The sequence below is a fragment of the Chelonia mydas genome, chromosome 1, assembly GCF_015237465.2.
Source record: "Chelonia mydas isolate rCheMyd1 chromosome 1, rCheMyd1.pri.v2, whole genome shotgun sequence".
Lineage (NCBI taxonomy): Eukaryota > Metazoa > Chordata > Testudines > Cheloniidae > Chelonia > Chelonia mydas.
In genome coordinates this window covers 79989548-80010250 of record NC_057849.1, presented here as the reverse complement: position 1 = coordinate 80010250, position 20703 = coordinate 79989548, and the positions used below count along the sequence as shown (strand labels likewise).

The window sequence follows — 20703 nt, the reverse complement described above, 5'->3', positions numbered from 1 at the left end:
GTATGAATGTGTGCTTTCAAGGGTTAAGATGTAGGTGAGCGCCGTTTAAGTTGACTCATTAGACTTTTTGTTTTAACTAATTTTCTTGGTTTTTGGCATCAGTACCTAAGTATTTCTTAAATATGGGCCAAGGTTGGACGCTTGAAGTGTAAAAATGGCTTTTGCTTGACAACTGTAATATAATTCAGAATTAGTTACTACAGAAGCATAACAGTGAGTTTTAAAAGAGAACGTAAGTTAAATTTCTTAGGTTTCTGCTGTGTTCCACCTGAGAGTGGTTGATTTCAGTGGTGAGTAAAGCGATTACTGTGATTACTATGTTTACAATGTATATACTATAGCTTCCAAAATATTTTTGGAATTCTCTGCTATGAATGATGCCATGTATAGGATAATATGTTTTGGTTTTTTAATCTTTTTTTGGTATCTCTGCTTCCAACAAGCCAACAAATAAATGGAAAAGCTAATACAGGATCTCTACAGTTTTACATGGAGTCTTCACATTTTCAACATATCAGTCTTTCAAATAAATTAGGAATAATATTAATAAGTATTTATTTAGAAGATAATACTCATTTCTGGGCAAAAAGAGAATACCAAATGGCATTTTATGAAGGCATCCTTTGTTTCTCTATAGTGAAGGCTGTGCTACAGTTTACATTTAAAATAGAGTAAAATCCTTCACTAATATTTGAATTTAGTCTCTAAACTTAACACTCAACTCTTCAGGGACAGCTGAATTATTAATAAAATTTGATCAAAGATACTGTAACTTGGGCACAGCGAACATTACAATTTAGCTTCTTTAATAATCTCTTCTCTCGAGTTGTTTTTTGGACCTGTGTATCTTAAAAGGTCTCACCACAACTACACACAGATACAAGTTATAAGATCTCAAAGATAGGTCAATCATAGAAATGAGGACTGGAAGGGACCTCAAAAGGTCATCTAGTTCACCCCCATGTTGAGGCAGGATTAAGTATATCTAGACCATCCCTGACAGTTTTAAAATACTGAACCTCAACAATGTTGTTAATCCTTATTGGTCAATTTAATTTAACGAAAACCAGCTGATGGAATTAAGATTCATTAGCTATTCCTATTCTCTGATACTCAGCCTTGCAATCCTCAAATATATTCTGAGGGGTTCAACCTGGGCAGCAAGATGTTGAGCAAAAAAATTGGAAGGGGAGAAAAGGACTGAGCGGAGGGTCTTGGGTGAGTGTGGAGTCCAGCTTCAGGGCACCAAGCAATGTACCGCACCAAGTAGCGGCTACTAGGTTTCAAGCAGTTCAAAGGCCAATGCCTTGATACGTTGCGGCTGAGCTCCTTCTGCCGCCCGGCCCCCCAATAGCTCTGCTTCCATTCCTGTGTCTCCCTGTACAACCTCCTTTCATTTCTGTGTCCCCCTGTACAGACTGTTTTCTACTGCCTAGTTTGCTTCATACAGTTCAGCTTTGCTCCTTGCTACTCTTTCCTTCTTCTTCGAGTGCTTGCTCATGTTGATTCCATTGTTGGTGTGTGCGCACCCTCGTGCACGGTCGTTGGAGATTTTTGCCTTAGATTTTCTGGAGAGCCACCCTCATGCGGTGGTATATCAGGCGCCGCCGACCCTACACCCTCTCGGTTCCTTCTGACCAGTTTTTCCGCCTTGAACTTTGTGCCTTAGGGCTTTTGTACGTAGTTTGCATATAGTAGTGTTATTAGTTGTTTGTTTAGTGTTGGTTAGTGGTTAGCATCCCAGGAGGGGCATGCCCCGGTCTTCCGGGTTTAAGCCCTGCTCGGAATGCAAGTGCCTCCCATAGCAGCTGCCTTAAGTGCGTGGGGGAGTCACACGTTAAGGATCGGTGCCAGATCTGCAAAAACTTTTGGCCCCACACCCAAAAGGAGCGGGATACCCGCCTCAGGGCTCTCCTGATGGAAACCGCCCTCTGCCTGGCTTTCAAGCTGCCAAGGCAGGTTGCACCAAGTGCCTCTGCCTCTGTGAATAGCACACCGCCGGCACCCGGCTCCTCCCAGCACTGTTCATCGCCGGTGGTGAATTAAAATGTGAAGAAGTGATCCCCGGCACAGAGCACGAAGGCCTAGGGGTCATCTACTAAGGAACCTGGACCTGGCTGCCAGACTACTCCAGAGCCATACAATCATGCCTTCCTAGTTGGAGCTCCCAGCCCCCTTAAAGGTCTGCCACTGACTCCCAGGAGCAGTATGGGACCCAGACCCCTGCCTGCACTGTCATCATCCCAGGCTCCCCAGGCGCAGAGAGAGCTCAGGTCTCTTCCTGCTCCAATGACAACTATGGTGCTGCAGGACCCGTTTAATGCTCCCCAAGAGGGCAAGCCTGACGTTAAGACCCCTCAGAGGGCAGGGAAACACCGCCGGTTGCTGGACCGATCTTCACCATTGAGTTGAGGATCCTGAGGCAGGTCTGAGATGCATCGTTGGTCACCCAGGCTGATGTCCAGTTCCCCTCGGCGCTACTCACTGGCACGGGGTCAAAGCTCCCCCGTTATTCCTGGCACTGTTAATTTTCTTGCCAGTCATCCTATAGGCGTCAGTCCCGATTGCTGGTGTAGTGAGAATGTTCCCCGTCTTGATACCGCTCTCCCCGGTACCATCAACGGTCTACTACTCCTGGTCAACAGTCAACTGTGATCACGACCAGTAAGCAAAAACAAGTGTCAACTGCCCCTCCCTGGTCACCAGAAGGTGATTCCTCTGGTATGGAGAGCCAGTTCAGCCCATTGCCCAGGTCCCATTGATGAGATTGGGCACAAGAAATTGCTCCTTTAGCCTGTGGCAGCACAGCCAGTGGCTAACACAGTCACCTTATTGGAGTGCTTGGGGCGTATTGGTCATGATGATGCCCCCTTTACAGCATTCCTCGATAGCTGCAGTGCAGCAGCATTTGGCAGCACAGCTGGCACTGGGCCCAGTACCAGAAGCCTGTTCAGAGATTGGGGTGGAGGAACCTGTGCCCACCGCTAAGCCGCCTCCTCTGTTGGTGTTTGAGACCTCGGGACCTCCCACAGCGGTCCAGTTTTCCTAGTCATTCCTGGACAAGGCAGTCTCGGGACCTTCAAGAGCTAGCCTGCCGGATGATTTCAGGGAGCATCAAGCCCTTCTCTAGCTCACAGCCGAGAACTTGGGGCTCGAGGTGCAGGAAATGGAAGAGCAGGAGGACACCCTCTTAAATGTCCTCTTGGCCTCTACGCCCACCCGGGTTGCCCTTCCCGTATATGAAGGGGTTCTCAAGGTACCCAAGGCCCTGTGGCAGACCCTTCCTCCATTCCTCCCACCTCCAAAACGAGCCAAGAAAAAGCATTTTGTTCTGGCCAAAAGTTTAGAATATCTTTATACCCATCCTCCCCGAGCTCATTGGTCGTGTCTGTGGCCAACAAGAAGGACAAACAAGGTCCCACTTCCTCCACTCCCAAGAACAAGGAAGCCATGAAGCTTGATTTATTCGGGAGAAAAATTTATTCAACTGCCAGCCTGCAATTCCAGGTGGCAAACCATCAGGCCCTGTTGGGCAAATATAACTTTAACCTCTGGTCTCAAAAAGTTCCAGGAATCCCTCCCTCAAGGTCTGGCCCAGGAGTTTGGCACCCTGGTAGAGGAGGGTACTGTGGCGGCCAGATGCTCCCTGCAGATGGAGTGGGACGCAGCGGACTCGCTGGTTAGGGAGGTCGCGTCAGTGGTGGTCATGCTGCGCAGCTACTAGCTGCAAATGGTGGGCCTCCCCCAGGAGAGGCAGACCTTGATTAAAGACCTTCCCTTTGACGGAGCTGGTCTTTTCACTTAACAAATGGACTCCAGGCTGCATGGGTTGAAGGATACTAGAGCTGCCCTTTGCTTGTTGGGCATGCACATGCCACAGTCAGCCAGGAAGCGCTTCCGACTGCCAAGACCTGGGCAACCCCGTCAGGCTCTACAAGAAGAAGGGATGTCAGTTTAAGCATTGGTGCCCTTCCTCCTCCCATTCACCCGCCCAGCCTGGGCCTGCCAAACATCTAGGGGGACAGAAGGGGTCATTTTGAGGGTGTGCCCAAGAGCAGCACCCCAGTCAGCGAACCGGATCCTGTCCTCCTTTTCCTCAACCACCTCTCACCCCACGACCAGGCCGAACGGTAGGGAAAGTTGGACTGCTGGGTCCTGGACATAGTAGCTTGGGGCTACACCCTACAGTTTTTGGCTGCCCCTTCTTCCCCCTTCTCCCCAATTCCCTGTCCCTCTTCAGGGACCCTTCTCATGAGCAACTCCTCGTTCAGGAGGTTGAGAAGCTCCTGTGCAGGACGTTCCTTGGGACATGGTAGATTCTACTCCTGCTACTTCCTAATCCTGAAGGCCAGAGGGGGCCTCAGACCCATCCTGGACCTGCGGGGCCTCAACAAATCTCTCAAGAAGTTGAAGTTCTGCATGATTTCCCTGGCCTCCATTATCCCTTCCCTGGATCCAGGGGACAGGTACGCTGCTCTCAACTTAAAGGACTCTTATTTTCATGTCTCCATATTCCCAGGTCTCAGGAGTTTCCTGTGTTTCATAGTGGATGGGCGCCACTTCCAGTTCATGGCGCTAACCTTTGGCCTGTCCTTGGCTCTCAGCGTGTTCATGAAATGCGTGGCACTGGTGGCGGCTTACCTGAAATGTCGAGGAGTCCAGATCTTCTTGTATGTTGACGACTGGCTCATCAAGGGCAGATCTCCGGAGCAGGTGCAAAGGAACCGTGATCTGGTGCGGTCCACCTGCAGCAACCTGGACCAGTTAATAAACACAGAAAAGTCCACTTTAACACCAGTCCAATGCATAGAGTTCATTGGAGTGGTTCTCGACTCCACAAGGACCAGGGACTTCCTTCTGGAAGCCTGTTTTCAGGCCATGTTGGACCTGGCTCTTTACATGGTAGATCATTCGCTCACCACGGCCCACATGTGCCTGCAACTGATGGGCCGCATGGCTGCGTGCATGTACATGGTCAGCCATACCTGACTTCATCTGAGGCTTCTGCAAGTGTGGCTGGCCTCGGTCTAAATCCCCAACAGGCATGCCCTGGATCAAGTGGTCACGGTGCTGACCCACATCCTCTTGTCCCTGGACTGGTGGCTGTATCCCAAGTTGGTGTTGCAAGGAGTTCCCTTTGCGACCCCATCCCCGTTGCTCACCCTGGTCTCGGACACGTCAAATCTGGGCTGGGGAGCCCACCTGGGTGAGCTCAACACCCAGGGCTGCTGGCTACTAAATGATCTAGCCCTTCACATCAACGTCAGGGAGCTCAGAGTGGTTCGGCTGGCCTGTCAGCTTTTCTTGTCCCACCTAAGCGGCAAGGTGGTGCAGGTTCAAACGGACAATACCGCCGTAGCGTATTACATCAACAGGCAGAGTGGCGCCAGGTCTTCGGCCCTTTTCTTGGGAGGCACTCAGCCTCTGGGACTTCTGTGGGTGGCGTACCATTCATCTGGTAGCTGCCCACCTGCCTGAAACCAAGTATGTCCTGGTAGATCGCCTCAGCAAGATCTTCTCATCTCGCCACGAATAGTCACTCCACCTGGAGTTGGTGTCCCTAATCTTCTGCAGGTGGGGGACTCCCCAGGTGGACATGTTCACGTCCAGGCAGAACAGAAAGTGCCATGTGTTCTGTTCTCTGCAGGGCAGGGGCAAAGGCTCCCTGTCGGACACCTTCTTGATTCCATGGTCAGGAGTGCTGATATGCGCCTTCCCGCCGGTGCCATTGGTCCATAGGGTCTTGCTCAAGGTGAAACAAAACAAAGCAACTGTTACCTCATAGGCCCAGCGTGGCATCGTCAGCACTGGTTCGGCATGCCGCTGAGTCTTTCGGCAGCCGCCCTGTTGCAGCTGCCTCTTCAGCTGGATCTGATATCTCAGAACCATGGCAATTTGCTGCATCCGAACCTGGTGTCACTGCATCTGACCGCTTGGCTACTGCGTGGCTGAGTATGGACGAATGGGAGTGCTCTGCTGCTGTCTAACAGGTCCTGCTGGACAGCAGAAAACTGTCTACCAGGGCTACCTACGTGGCAAAGTGAAAGTGGTTCATGTGCTGGGCGTCAGCTCGACACATTCATGCTGCAGAGGCCCCGCTACAGGTCATCCTAGACTATTTGCTGCACCTTAAGCTCCAGGGCCTGTCGCTTTCTTCAGTCACGGTACACCTGGTGGCACTCTGTCCTCTGTTTTAAGGCAGGATGGTCTTCGCCCATCCCATGATGGTGTAATTCTTGAAAGGTCTGGAGCACTCTACCTGTATGACTGAGACTCAGTTCCCCTTAGGGACTTGAATCTGGTACTGTCAAGGCTCATATTCTCCTCCCCCCTCTCTCTCCCCTCTCCGGTTGAACCTATGGCTTCCTGCTCTCTCATGCTTCTTTCTTGGAAGGTTTCATTCTTGGTCGCTATAACTTTGGCCCACAGGATGTCTGAGATCGGGGCACTCATGTCAAAGCTGCCTTATACTGACTTTTATGAGGACAAGGTCCAGTTGTGTCCACACCTGGGTTTTCTGCCCAAGGTTGTCTCCCAGTTTCACACTGGTCAAAACATTTACTTACCAGTTTTCTGTCCTAAGCCTTATACCACGGACAAGGAATGCAGGCTCCATATCCCGGTTGTCAGACTGACACTGGCCTTCCACATAGATAGAACAAGACTGTTCCGTAAGTCAACGCAGTTATTCGTTACTGTTGCAGACAGAATGAAGGGTTGTCCACTGTCTTCCCAGAGAATCTCGTCTTGGATCACGGCCTGCATCCGCTACTGTTACGAACTGGCGAAGGTGCCTATTATGAGTATCGTGACGGCTCACTCGACTAGAGTTCAGCAACCTTCCTGGCATAAGTTCTGAACCAAGAAATCTGTCTAGCTGCTACCTGGTCATCTGTCCACACATTTGCATCGCATTATGCACTAACCCAGCAAGGTCGAGATGACACAGCCTTTGGCAGAGCCGTGCTGCAAGACTGATCTGCGAGCCCACCTCCGAGGATACTGCTTGTGAGTCACCTAGAATGGAATCGACGTTAGCAAGCACTTGAAGAAGAAAAAACTTTACTTACTTTTTCGTAACTGTAATTCTTCCAGGTGTGTTGCTCATGTCCATTCCATTACTTGCCCTCCTACTCCTCTGTCAGAATTGCTGGCAAGAAGGAACTGAGAGGGCATGGGGTCGGCAGCGCCTGATATACTGCCGTATGAGCGCGATGCTGTAGAGGGCGCCACAGCTGACCCTACGGGTACTGCTAAGGCAAAAATCTCTGACTGTGCACGTGGGTGCGCACAGACCTAGAATGGAATGGACATGAGCAACATGTCTTAAGAAGAACAGTTATGAAAGATAGGTAACCATTTTTTACAGTCCTCTGAAAGGGAGAACTATTTGTTGGGTTGTGGGAGGCAGAGATAGCAAAGAGGTTTATATATTACTTAGTGCCAGACGTATGTATGTAATTAGATTAAGCTACCTGAAGTCAGAGTTAAGTCTGTGCATTGAAGTGTCATTGTGAGGAATTAATGTGTACGTAATGTGTAAATGTTGTAACTGAAAAGGATTTGAACATGACAGAGGTTTTGATATTAAATTTGGGTGACAAGGCATGTGAGATGAAGCTTGTGTGTGTGTTGGTTTAATCAGGTAATTTTTAATTATGTTGATATGAAATGCAGATGAGCAAACATAATTTTTAGTTAAATAACTTTATATAGGATAAAAATAACTCAGAATTTGCAGGGGCGTGATGCATGTATTGTATCTTTTTTGAATTTTAAGTTAACTGATTTTACTTCATTGGAAACTGTTTAGTATGATTTGGTGATTTGTTATACCTAGGTAATTGTTATATTTTATTCACAGAGTCTCTCTTCCAGCTTCTTCTGGAAATAACTGTTCGTAGCACTGGAGTGAATGATAGTACTGGACAATCCTTGACGGCACTTTCCTGCGCTTGCCTGTTCAGCTTGGTAGCTGCCTGGGGAGAAACAGGAAGAACACTGCAGGCAGTCTCTGCTATTCTCACCAATAATGGCAGTCATGCTTGTCAGACTATTCAGGTGTTGTACTAAACCTGTTCTACTTGTAGAATTTTGGTTGGTCATATGCATGAGTTCTGGAAACATTCTAATACAGAAATTAGGGCTGTCAAGCAATTAAAAATATTAATTGCAATTAATCGCGCTATTAAAAAAATTATTCACGGGTAAGTGGAGTTTTAATCGCACTGTTAAACAATAATAGAATACCAATTAAAATTTATTATATTTTTGGATGTTTTCTACATTTTCAAATACATTGATTTCAATTACAACACAGAATACAAAGTGTACAGTGCTCACTTTATATTTATTTTTGTTTACAAGTATTTGCACTGTAAAAAAAAAATAGTATTTTTCAGTTCACCTAATACAAGTACTGTAGTGCAATCTCTTTATCCAGAAAGTTGACCTTACAAATGTAGAATTATGTAAAAATAAAACTGCATTCAAAAATAAAACGATGTAAAATTTTAGAGCGCACAAGTCCATTCAGTCTTACTTCTTGTTCAGCCAATCGCTCAAACAAACAAGTTTGTTTACATTTGCAGGAGAAAATGTTGCCCGCTTCTTGTTTACAGTGTCACCTAAGAGTGAGAACCGACATTTGCATAGCACTGTTGTAGCTGGCATCGCAAGATATTTACATGCCAGATGTGCTGAAGATTCATATGTCCCTTCATGCTTCAACCACCATTCTAGAGGACATGCGTCCATTCTGACGACGGGTTCTGCTCTATGAAAATCCAAAGCAGTGCAGACCAACACATGTTTATTTTTATTATCCGAGTCAGATGCAACCAGCAGGTTTTCTTTTTTGGTGGTTCGGGTTTTGTAGTTTCTGCATCGGAGTGTTGTCCTTCTAAGACTTCTGAAAGCATGCTCCACACCGCGTCCCTCTCAGATTTTGGAAGGCACTTCAGTTTCTTAAACCATATGTCGAGTGCTGTAGCTATCTTTAGAAATGTCACATTGGCACCTTCTTTGTTTTGTGAAATGTGCAGTGAAAGTGTTCTTAAAATGAACAACATGTGCTGGGGCATCATCCGAGACTGCTATAACATGAAATATATGGCAAAATGTGGGTAAAACAGAGCAGGGGACATACAATTCTCCCCCAAGGAGTTCAGTCTCAAATTTAATTAGCGCATTATTTTTTTAATGAGCGTCATCAGCATGGAAGTATGTCCTCTGGAATGGTGGCCGAAGCATGAAGGGGTATACGAATGTTTAGCATATCTGGCACGTAAATACCTTGCAGTGCCATCTACAAAAGTACCCTGCAAATGCCTGTTCTCACTTCCTGGTGACACTGTAAATAAGGAGAGGGCAGCTTTATCTCCTATAAATGTAAACAGAGTTGTTTGTCTTAGTGATTGGCTGAACAAGAAGTAGGAGGGAGTGGACTTGTAGGCTCTGAAGTTTTACATTGTTTTGTTTTTGAGGGAAGTTACGTAACAAAAAAATCTACATTTTTTAAGTCACATTTTCACGACAGGTTGCACTAGAGTACTTGTATGAGGTGAATTGAGAAATACTATCTTTTGTTTATCATTTTTACAGTGAAAATATTTGTAATGTACACTTCGATTTCAATTATAACACAGATTACAATATATATGAAAATGCAAAAAAAAATCCAAAATGTTTAATAAATTTCAGTTGGCATTCTGTTTAAGAGTGGCAATTAAAACTATTAATCGCGAATAATTTTTTTGAGTTAATTGTGTGAGTTAACTTCGTTTAATTGATAGCCTCAACTGAAATACATTCAAATTTACTGGCTTCATTCACTCTTGAAATCAGTTTTGAGATAGAGAAGAGGAGATCCATTTTGGATTGCCATGCATATTATGGAGTGAATCAGTTGGAGTTTGTAGGAGGTAAATCTTACCTCTTTTCATGTATTTCTTATTAGTAAGAATGAAAGCATAAATTAAGGCTTACATTTTAGTAAAACAGCTTTTTCAGAGATGCAGTGTAGTTGTAGCTGTGTTGGTCCAAGGATATTAGGGAGGGAAGGTAGGTGAGGTAATATCTCTTATTGGACCAACTTGTGTCTCTCACCAACTGAAGTTGTTACAATAAAATATATTACCTCACCCACATCGTGTCTCTAACTTTTTCAGAGCCAGGATTAGTGACTAAAGCTTTATTTTCACCTCTGTATGTTGCTTAAGTTGCAATGTTTTGTACTATCTCATCGGGTTTTCTTTACCATTTAGGTGCCAACTATCTTAAACTCTCTTCAGCGGAGTGTTCAGGCAGTTCTGGTGGGCAAAATCCAAATCCAGGACTGGTTCAGTAATGGGATAAAGAAAGCAGCCCTGATGCACAAATGGCCATTGAAAGAAATTTCTGTAGATGAAGATGATCATTGTCTACTTCAGAATGATGGTTTCTTCCTGTACCTTTTATGCAAAGATGGACTTTACAAAATCGGCTCTGGCTACAGTGGGACAGTGAGGGTAATGTGACTCCTGAAAACTCATGATATCAGTTGTAAAAAATTTTAATTTAAATGACATTTTATGATGTCTTGCTTGACTTTTAGATTGTCTTGTAACTTAGTAATACTGATAATTATTTTTTAAATATATTGATTTTAAAATTCTTGTAGTGTTTGTTCACCAGCTTCTCATTTCTTGTTCTGTTCATTTCTCATCGCTGTAGAAGATAATGTTTCTAGATGATAAAAGATTAACTATAAAACTGTCATTCTAACAATTGTCAAACTAACTTTTTTGTTACCTTACAGGGTCATATATACAATTCTACATCCCGCATCAAAAACAGAAAAGAAAAAAAGTCTTGGTTAGGGTATGCTCAGGTAGGAGAATACATAAAACAAAAAACATAAAAGAATTAACTTAATATTTAATTCAAATGTAGCACAGTTTAGGACAGCTTTATACAAGTATTACATCATTCCTTTCTATCTGGCTGTAAAATAATAAAGCCAGTCCAGTGCAGTTAAAAATTCTGTTGTGGATAGGGGAGGGACCTCTCTTTGTTTTTCTTTTTTTTATGCTGGCAGACTAAAAAAGGAATAATGCAGTATCTGCTTTAGCCAGACTATATTGCAATATTATCTCTAAAATTTGAAGATCTTGCACTATTTTGTTTCTGAATTCTGTAATAAGACGTAATAAATTTTGTATTTCCCTTTTAGGCAGTCAAGCCAAAAAGTATTAAAAATATGACTTTGTGGTTATAAAGCAGTACAACACTGTTTTAGACTATTGTATCGGAAAGCTCAATTACTGTTTCTAATATAACCATGAATGGCATGTTTAGTTACCAGTAGGTTTTCTTTCAGTACTGTTTTACTACTTTCTTTATTTTTGAGCTATTTTCTTAGCAAGATTTATTACATCTTAAATCATTTTGAGCTCAAATAATCCAGTGCATTTTGAGCATCATTTAATCAATTTGTGAAACTGCTGACTTATTCAGTCTTTTATCTTTGAAATTAAATACTTCTTTTAAAAATATATACTATAGTATTACATTTATTCTGTTTGTACAGTACATCATTTTTTGTTTAACATTTTAACAAATATATTATCAAAATATGTATTAACACAAAATATCAATGCAGGAAGATGTGTTCCATCTGTAGCATTTTTCTGTCTATTGCAGAGTAATGTGGTCAACACAATCTCACTATTTCTAAATTACTTTTCCATAGACATTCTTGTCTATATTTCATATTTGTACTACTCAAACCTCCCTGATTGGCATCTGAAGAAACTTGTGATTCAGCCTGGGAGAGTACATATGTTTACAGGATGGTCCATGGGCACTCCGCAGGAGTACTCTATACTTGGGTTACTGCTATGTACAGGGCTTCTCTAGGAGGCGAAGAGATGCTGTTCTTGGGGAAGCCATGGAGGATGAAATCTGTAGTCCTGAAGCATGTCCCTCATGCAGCCTGCAAAGGTTGAAAGGAGAGGAGGAATGTTACAGCAAACTATTGGTTGTAACCATGTGTGTTGGGGTTGGTGTTATCAGAATTGCTGTGTCTTTTGGAGATATCTTCACTGTAGTGCTTGGGGACAAAAGAAATACACTGGATCTTGTTTTCTGTAAAGCGATTTTTACCTAGTAGGTGACACTATGGTATAAATAGGAATAAATAACAGTAAACAACACTCAAAAATTCCATTAACCTTTTAATACATTGATCTACATTCATGTCTCTAATACACAGATTCGAACAGTTGCTATTGTAATTGCATCTTATTCCTATGAAGAGAATCCTGGAGAGGGAGCATGTGGCTTCCAGAGCAGTGTATAAGCACAATGTCACCATTCTGGTGCACAAGGAAGTAGGAATTCCAGAGTGCGTTCAACTTTCATTTTGTATTAGAATTAGCATAGAGAATAAGGTGTGGACCTGAAGATGAGAAAAATCTGATTTTGAAAACAAATAGCTAATGGGGAAAAAAGTAAATGATTATCAGTTTGACAATATCCCTTTAAAAGTGTTTATGAAGATTATACTTTCATTGTAATGTCTTTTTCTTTTTAATTTACCAGAGTTATTTGTTGTATAGAGATGTGAACAATCACAGTATGACAGCCATAAGAATAAATCCTGAAACCTTGGAACAAGATGGTACAGTTGCTTTGCCAGGTAGGAAATTCTAGACGATACCAAGAGTGGTGGGAATACTTAAGGGACACCATACCCTGAAGATCAACAGATAGGGGCTCTGCTAGAGAAGTAATTCATAGATTTTAGGGTCAGAAAGGAGCGTTGTCACCAAGTCTGACCTCTAGATAACTTTTGCCACAATATTTCACCCAGACATTCCTACATCTATTCCACCAGCTTGGTGAAATTAGAGCATAACTCTTAAGGCTGTGTACACACTACAGCTTACGTTGGTATAAGTATTGTTGCTCAGAGATCTGAATAATCCACTCCCCTGAATGATGTAAGTTACACCGACCTAACTGCCAGTGTAGACAGTGCAATGTCAATGGGATAGGCTCTCCCGCTGACATAGTTGCTGCCACTTGTGGGGGCTGGAGTAATTAAGTTGATGGTAGAGCGCTCTCCTGTCTGCTTAGAGTGTCTGCAATAGCAGTACTACAGCAGCGCAATTGCACCTCTGTAAGCTCTTTAGTATTGCCATAGCCTCAGAAACACATCCAGTCTTGACATAAAGACTCCAAGTGGTGTAGAATATACACATCCTTTGATAATGTCTCCCAATGTTTGTTTACCCTCACTGTTAAAAATTTGTATTTATTTCCAGGTTGAACTTCAGTAAGTGGACTTCATTATGCCTTCATCTGCTAGATTAAAGAGCCCTCTAGTATCCAATATCTTTTCCTTGACTAAACACTTACAGACTGTGATTATATTTTCTTTTAATTTTCTCCTCTGAGCTTGAGCTCCTTTAGCTTCTGTCTGTAAAGCTTTTTCACTATACCATAAGTATTTCTTGTAGGTGAAAGTATGTACCAGAGCCAAAGGAGACTGTTGAAAACTGAATGCCACTAAACTCCCGAATATGCAAATCTGGGATAGTGGTTTTCAACCTTTTTTTTTTTTTTTTTTTGAATTTCTGGACCCCTAAAAAATTTCAAATGGAGGTGTGGACCCCTTTGGAAATCTTAGGTATAGTCTGCGGACCCTAGGTTGAAATCCACTATTCTATGGTTCAACAATCTTTCGCAGACCCTTAGTATAGTGTTAGATTTAGTGTTAGTTAGTTGTAGTTTAAGTATTTCCCTAGAGATGTCCTCACCAGGTTTTAAACATTGTCTGTCATGTGGGGGAGTGATTCCCCAACAACGATTGCTACACATGGTGCTTGCTGTGCCTAGGCAAAGCCCATGGTGAGGAGCAGCGTTTGATTTACAAAACGTTCACAAAATGGATTCAAGTGGCGAGGGATCTTTGTCTGAAGCTGCACTTGCTCGAACAGGCCATGAGGCCTACATTAGCACCGAGGCCCTTGTCATCCTGCGGTTCTGAGTGCTGCCACTTTGCATCCTGGAGCTGGTGCCTCTCCAACGAGGTGGATTAGTTGCTGAGGAAAAGGTCATATAAGACCGACTGAGGCCATTTCATTCCCTTGGGGACTCGTCTTCCTCTGCCAGAAGAAGTGTGGATAGGCGTGGGGTGAATGCTGGTGTGTGGGATGGGGCAGGTTCCATCAACTGCTCTGGTTCTACAGAAGGAGGCCAGAGATCCTGTGCCATTGACTCCAGTTCTAGCCCTGAGGTGTCCGTTTGAGTGATGCTGGCACCAGCTGTTTCCGTGCTGGTGGCGTATTGGGCAATAGCAAATCTCTGCCTATCTGTCTAGACTTCGCCCTTGACCCAGGACTTCGACAGGTCTGTGTGCTTTATAGCCCTGTTAGCTGGCTGTGTAGCTGAACCTTTGGGTCTGTTGGCACTTTACCCCGATGTTTCCCTTTTACAGTCAGTAGAAGTGGGGTAGGTTCTGGGCTTGGCGCAAGGGACCTCCTTCACATTGGGAGCGTCTTCAGCAACCCTGTGACTGGTGCTGCTGGTGTTACTGTAGTGGCACTCACTGCCATCTGCTTTGGCACTGTCAGTTACCTTGGTACTGCTGCCAACTTCATTGTCAACACCACTTCTGGCACCGGAAATGGTGGAGATGTAGTTGGTGCCACTGGTACTGTTTCTACCATTAGCACCAGCTCCCTCTTTATTCCGGGCTATGGTTGAGTTGGACTGTTTGCACTGTTAGGGCTGGCTCCACTTTTATTCCTCTGAAGCCTTGGAAGCTTCGGCATCGCAGTCAGGATCTTCCTCCTTTCTTTCTCCATCGCTTGAGCCACATCGGGGGCCATTCATGGAGCACTATGGGTACCAGGACTAGTGCTTGTATCAGGGTTGGGATGGGGACCTTGGGCCTGGCACCTACTGGCCACCAATGCCTTACCCATGTCAGTGGCCTCTGTAGAATCCATGCGACTCTCCTCAGTCGCGGAGGTCCCACTCCTCATCTCGCTTGAAGGTGAGATTACCGACGTGGTCTGTAGCTGTGGTCATTGAGCTGCCAGAGGCCCAGAAGCTGGTGAACCTTTCCCTTGTGGAATCTCTAGGGTGGTCCTGTCCAGGTCCATCAGTTCTGGAGCAGGATCCTGCTCTGGTACAGTAAACCGCTTTATCTTTGTCCCCAGACGACTCAGTGGTACCTGGCTCTTCCTCCCTTTTGGTGTTGGAGGACTTCAAGACATAACGGGATCTTTTGTGGTGCTAAGCTGCTTCCTTGGGTATTCAAGTGGAGTTCCTGCAGTGGAACACCTACAAGTTAGTGGGTATCTTGTGGCCATCTATTCCTGGGAGAGTCTCCCTCCCTATTAACAATGCACTCATTGAGCCCATTAAGGTTTTCTGGAGCATGTTGGCTTCAGTACCACTTACAGCAAAGCACATGGAGAAATACTACTTTGTTGCAGTGCAGGGATTTGAGGGATTTTACTCCAGTCTGGCCCCAAATTCCCTAATCATAACTGCAGTGAATGATAGAGCTAAGCAGGGCAGTTTAAGTGTACTCCCAAGAATAAGGATTCTAAATGAATGGACCTGATGTTCAGGAAGATTTACTCCTCCTGTTCCTTGCAGATGCGAATTGTTAACCAGCAGGCACTGCTGTCCAAGTACGACTTTGTGAACTGGACAGCTATGTCTGAGTTTGCAGGCCAACTGCCTGAAGCTTCGAGAGGAATTTTGGGTGTTCGTAACCGAAGGCTGCTTGCTGGCTAAGACTTTGTTGCAGTCTGTGCTGGACATTGCAGATACTTAGGTTAGAGTGGTGTCCTTGGTGGTGACCATAAGAAGGGCTTCCTGTCTGCGGAATTTGGGCATTGTTCCTGATATGTAACAGGCCATAGAGGATTTTCCCTTCAGTGGCCAAGTGTTGTTTTCAGACAAGACGGACGACACTCTGCACTCCTTCAAGGATTCTCTGGTTACCCTACATTCCTTGGTGTGTGTTCGCTGGAGGTGTAGAGGTGCCACTACGGTGGTGATCATCAGAAGCAGTACTGCCCACAGCACATATTTGGGCAGACTTTCCTGCTCCAGAGTCAGTGGGACTACCCCAGATAATGGTATAGATTCCATAGGAGGAGGCAGTCTGGTCTGCTGTTCATCCAGTCTACACGCCCTCCCCTGGCACCTCCCAAGTGTACATATTGAATGCTTGGTTCAGAGAAGTGTTCCAGTTGGCTGTTGTGCTTCCACAATGCTTGGGGCTCTGTCGTCACTGACAGCAGGGTCCTAAGCACCAGCAGACTGCTATGCCATCTAGTTCCTGTCCATCCCTCTCCACCCATCTTTCATGGACCCTCTCACAAGATACTGCTTGTCAAGCACGTTTGCTCTCTGCTGGGTTTGAGAGTGGTGGAGGAGGTTCTTTTGGGACACTGGGGTCATGGCGTCTATTTCCAGTACTTTGTGGTTCCCAAATGCAAGGGAGGAGGGGTTAGACCCATACTTGATCTTCGCTGCCTCAACAAATATATCATATCTATGAGATTCTGAATACTCATTCTATCAACTGTCCTCCCCGTGTTGTCTCCGAATGACTGGTTTGCTGTCCGGGACTTTCGGGATGACTTCTTTCAGGCCATAGAAAATTCCTTTGATTTTTATTGTAGTAGAGCTCCGTTTTCTGTATATGGTGCTTCCATTTGGCCTATCTTCTGCCCCTTGGGTTTCTACCAAATGCATGGTTGTCATGACAGCATATCTTAGGAAGAAAAGAATCCATATCTGTACAATTGGTTACTGTGGGGTAGGTCCAGAAAGGAAGCTTTCTCATGTCGCCACTATGCTGTGCTTGCTCAACCTTCTGGGCCTCATCCTAAACATCAGGAAATCAACTTTGGTTTCCACTCAGATAATCAAGTTCATTGGGGCCGGAATAGACTCTGAGTTTGAGAGCATTTCTGCCAACCGACTGACCGTTTTCTGTTGATTCATCACCTTTGAATCAGTCGGCAGTCTCAGCCTTCCCATACAGTTCAGCTGTGCTCCTGGGCTGCATGTCCGCTTGCATGCAGGTGGTCTAGCTTGCAAGATTATGTGTTCACCCCGTCCAAATGTGGCTCAGGATGGTTTATCATCTGACTCTTCACCCCCTGGACAGGTTGGCCTGCCTTCCTCAACTGGTCCTGGACTCCTTGCAATGGTGGACGCTTCCAGAGAATATTTGGCAGGGTGTTCCCTTTGTCTGGCCCTTATCAACCAGGTCTGTTGTCACCGATGCCCCCCGATGGGCAGGGACCTGAGGTCACTGCAAGTTCAAGGTCTGTGGTTGAGCAAGAGTCCTCTCTGCATATCAACATGCTGGAGCTTCAGGCCATCTACAATGCATGTCACACTTTACTGGACTGTATCAGGGTCTCAGTGGTTCACATACTTACCGACAATTTCACCACAGCGTATTATGTGAACAAGGAACAGGGAGCCTACTCCTAGATGCTCTGCCAAGAGGCAGTCGTGTTGTGATAGTTCTGCATTGAGGAGAGCATTAGTCCATGAGCCAATCATTTGTCTAAGGTCCAGAATCATCTCTCAGAGCACCTCAGCAGGAATTTTTCCCTGAGTCAAAAAGTGGTCTCTGAAGACTAGTGTTCTCTGGGTCATCTTTGTAGCTTTGGGCATCCCAACAATTGATCTGTTTGCTATGAGGGACAGCAGGAAATGTCATCTGTTCTGCTCTTGAAGGGTCCTCTGTCCAGGCTCCCTGTCCAATGCTTTCCATCTCAGCTGGCAGTCAGCTCTCCTCTACGCTTTTGACCCGATCCTGATCATCCCACAGGTCATCCTCAAGCTGAAGGTGGGTCGAGACAAGTTTTTTCTCACTGCCCTGGTGTGGCTGAGGAGTGCTGGTTCCCTGACCTTCTTGCGCTATCAGTTCAGCCTCCCATACCACTTCCTCTCCATCCCGACCTAGTTACTAAGTATTATGGCCATACATTGGATCCCATCCTCAGCTCCCTGCAACTAACGGCGTGGCTACTTCATGGCTAAATGAGAAGGAAGAGCGGTGGTTGGTAGCTGTTTAGCAGGTCCTACCCAACAATAGAAAACCCTCTACCAAAATGGCCTATTCAGCGAAATGGAAGCAATTTTCAGTGTGGTCATTGGCCCTTGGAGTTCAACTGACGTGGTTTCTATCCAGAACATCTTGGAGTACTTGCTGCAGTTAGTTGTTGGGACTGGCATTTGGCTCACTGACAGTGGATTGCACAGTGATATACGCGTTTCTGCTCCCATTCAGGGAAGATCAGTCTTCTCCAGTACCATGGTAGGAAGATTCTTAAAAGGGCTTCTTCATCTCCCTCCTCCTGTCTGAGAGCCAGTTCCTCTGTGGGACGCTACCATGGTCCTAGTAGCTTTAATCGGACCTCTGTTAGATCCCCTGGAATCCTGTCCCTTTCTGGTTTTGTGTCAGAAAACTGCATACCTGATAGTGTTAACATCCACAAGGAGTATGTGTGAGTTGCAGGCTCTGATGGCAGAGCCTCCTTACACACAATTCTCCAAGGACAAGGTGACTTTACGATCACAGCCTGAGGAAACACTTGACATAAAAAATTTCAGATCAAATGGGTAAAGACTGACCAAGATATAAACAACTAAAAACAGGGTATTACAATGGGAAGTGTCAGGCAACCTTAATAATGATTGTGCTACCAATACTGAATAAAAAAGAACTAGCTCATTTGGGTGGCCTTCTCCTTAAAGCTACTGGCTCCAATAAAATGTTTTTACTTAAAATTGCAAGTTTATATCACTAACAGACATCTTGTTAGATTTTAAGCTTGTTCATAGTAGTCTGGCTTACCCATCACATATATACTGCTATTATGCTAAGCATTTAGTATTGTGGAAACCCCCTTTGCTCCAGATGCTGTATGGTTTTAATAATTATAAAAGAAGATAGTAGTAAACATTGCATTTTTTGGAAGTTTTGGTGCATATTCATTATTAAAACATGAAAAGAAAATTTTTTGGAAAGAAAAATCCTAGTAAAGAAGAACATGTAAAAACTCTAGTTTGCGTTCTGCAAAAATGGACTTTTAAATTTGGTTGCTTTTTGGGCAACCTCCTTTAACACCAGTGATAGTGCTTTGGCAAAGATACGGAGTGGAATGTCTTTAATTGAGGTGAATTAATGCAGAATACTTCATTTTTTCCTTCCTACACAGATTGCAACACTGAAGGGCAGAATATCCTTTTCACTGATGGAGAGTACATTAATCAGATAGCAGCTTCTAGAGATGTAAGTATTCAATGTATAGTGTAGACATTTTGTTTTTTTTCTCAGCCAACACAGATGTCACTGTACTAAGTGGTCGTCTTTCAGATAAAAAGACGGACTCCTTTTGGCTAGTGTAAATAAAGGCAAAAACGCGTAGCTAGAAAAAATGAAAAATTGCTAGGCATCTGTCAAGAGCTTAGATTTCATACTACTTCATCTTCAATTGTGGCAAAATATCCTTTTCAGACATATATTTTACAATCAGTTTGGTAGCTCTGCTTCTGTATATGAGATTTTGTGGGCTGAAAAGTTTTTTGTTTATTTTAATGTGGCTGGCTGGACTTCCTTGCTGTTAGGTCATGCTGTATATGGGTATATTTTCAAGGTGATTTGCGTTATGTTTTTCAGTAAAGCCTGTTCTGTTTCAAAAGAACACGGAGGTTAAAAGGGGCATACTTTTAACTGTTGTGCCATTTGGAGTTTCTTCACTTTATGATGATTTCTGCATTTCTTTTTAAAACAGGTTTCCTTCAGATAAGGTAGTAAAAAATTGTACACTTACTGTGATGGATTGAATTCTAGTGTGACATTTGGGAATGGTATCAGGTTTCATGTTCTGTTGAATAAATGATGGATAATTTTTAATTTCATTAGAGGCAGCATTGTCTTGCCAGGAGAAGGGGGAAACAATCTAATAGCAAAACCATGATTGGCTGCTCATCCTATAGTAAAATTAAACACTATAAGGAAACATTTGGTTTTTAAAGCCCCCTACACAAATTCATTGGGTGAGATCTTTCAGCAGGGATTGCTATTAATATGGCAAGTTTATGGAAAGGGTTTATCTTGTGAAAAATGAGTTAAGCAATGAGTTAAGTGATCTAGGTGTTCTCTTTCTGACTCTGCCATGGATTTCCTGTGTAACTGTCGCAGTTCATTTAACCTTTGCTTCAGTTTCCCATCTGTAAAACGCTGTCCTTATACTCCGTTTCTTTGAAGAGGTGTTGAGGTATAACCCACTTATGTTTGTTTGTAAAGTGGTTGTCTGCAAGCCATTAAGTACAAAGTATTATATTACTATTGGGAATATCTACCTTCATGGATAATCCTTTAAAAATAGTTACCTACCCTTATGGATTTTCTATCCAGTTTATTCATTTTTTAAAAAGGCATTTTGCATTGCTATACTTTGTAAAACTATATGTAAAACCATTCTTCTCCACACACTTGGCATACTACATTTGAGCCAAGTGTGTGGAGAAGAATGGTTTTACACTTACATTTGGGCATACCTACAGATATACATCCTCAAATGTGAATTTCATTTTTGGTGGTTTTTTATACTGTAGGAACGGAATGTGGGGACAGGTGTTGGTTTCAGATCCTCCTTTCATTCATGT

The 20703-nt window shown here is 44.1% G+C and overlaps 1 protein-coding gene across 26 annotated transcripts in view; it reads left to right on the top strand.

Annotated features, from left to right (window-relative positions):
* The window catches only part of MYCBP2 (MYC binding protein 2), a 418792-nt gene that overhangs the window by 57418 nt on the left and 340671 nt on the right, over positions 1-20703 (top strand). For all 26 annotated transcript variants that reach the window (XM_043534235.1, XM_043534264.1, XM_043534248.1 and 23 more), the window contains exons 5-9: positions 7865-8061; positions 10266-10508; positions 10799-10870; positions 12583-12679; positions 19251-19324. In XM_043534235.1, coding sequence (XP_043390170.1) covers positions 7865-8061; positions 10266-10508; positions 10799-10870; positions 12583-12679; positions 19251-19324 — 683 coding nt within the window. The remainder of the gene's footprint in view (positions 1-7864; positions 8062-10265; positions 10509-10798; positions 10871-12582; positions 12680-19250; positions 19325-20703) is intronic.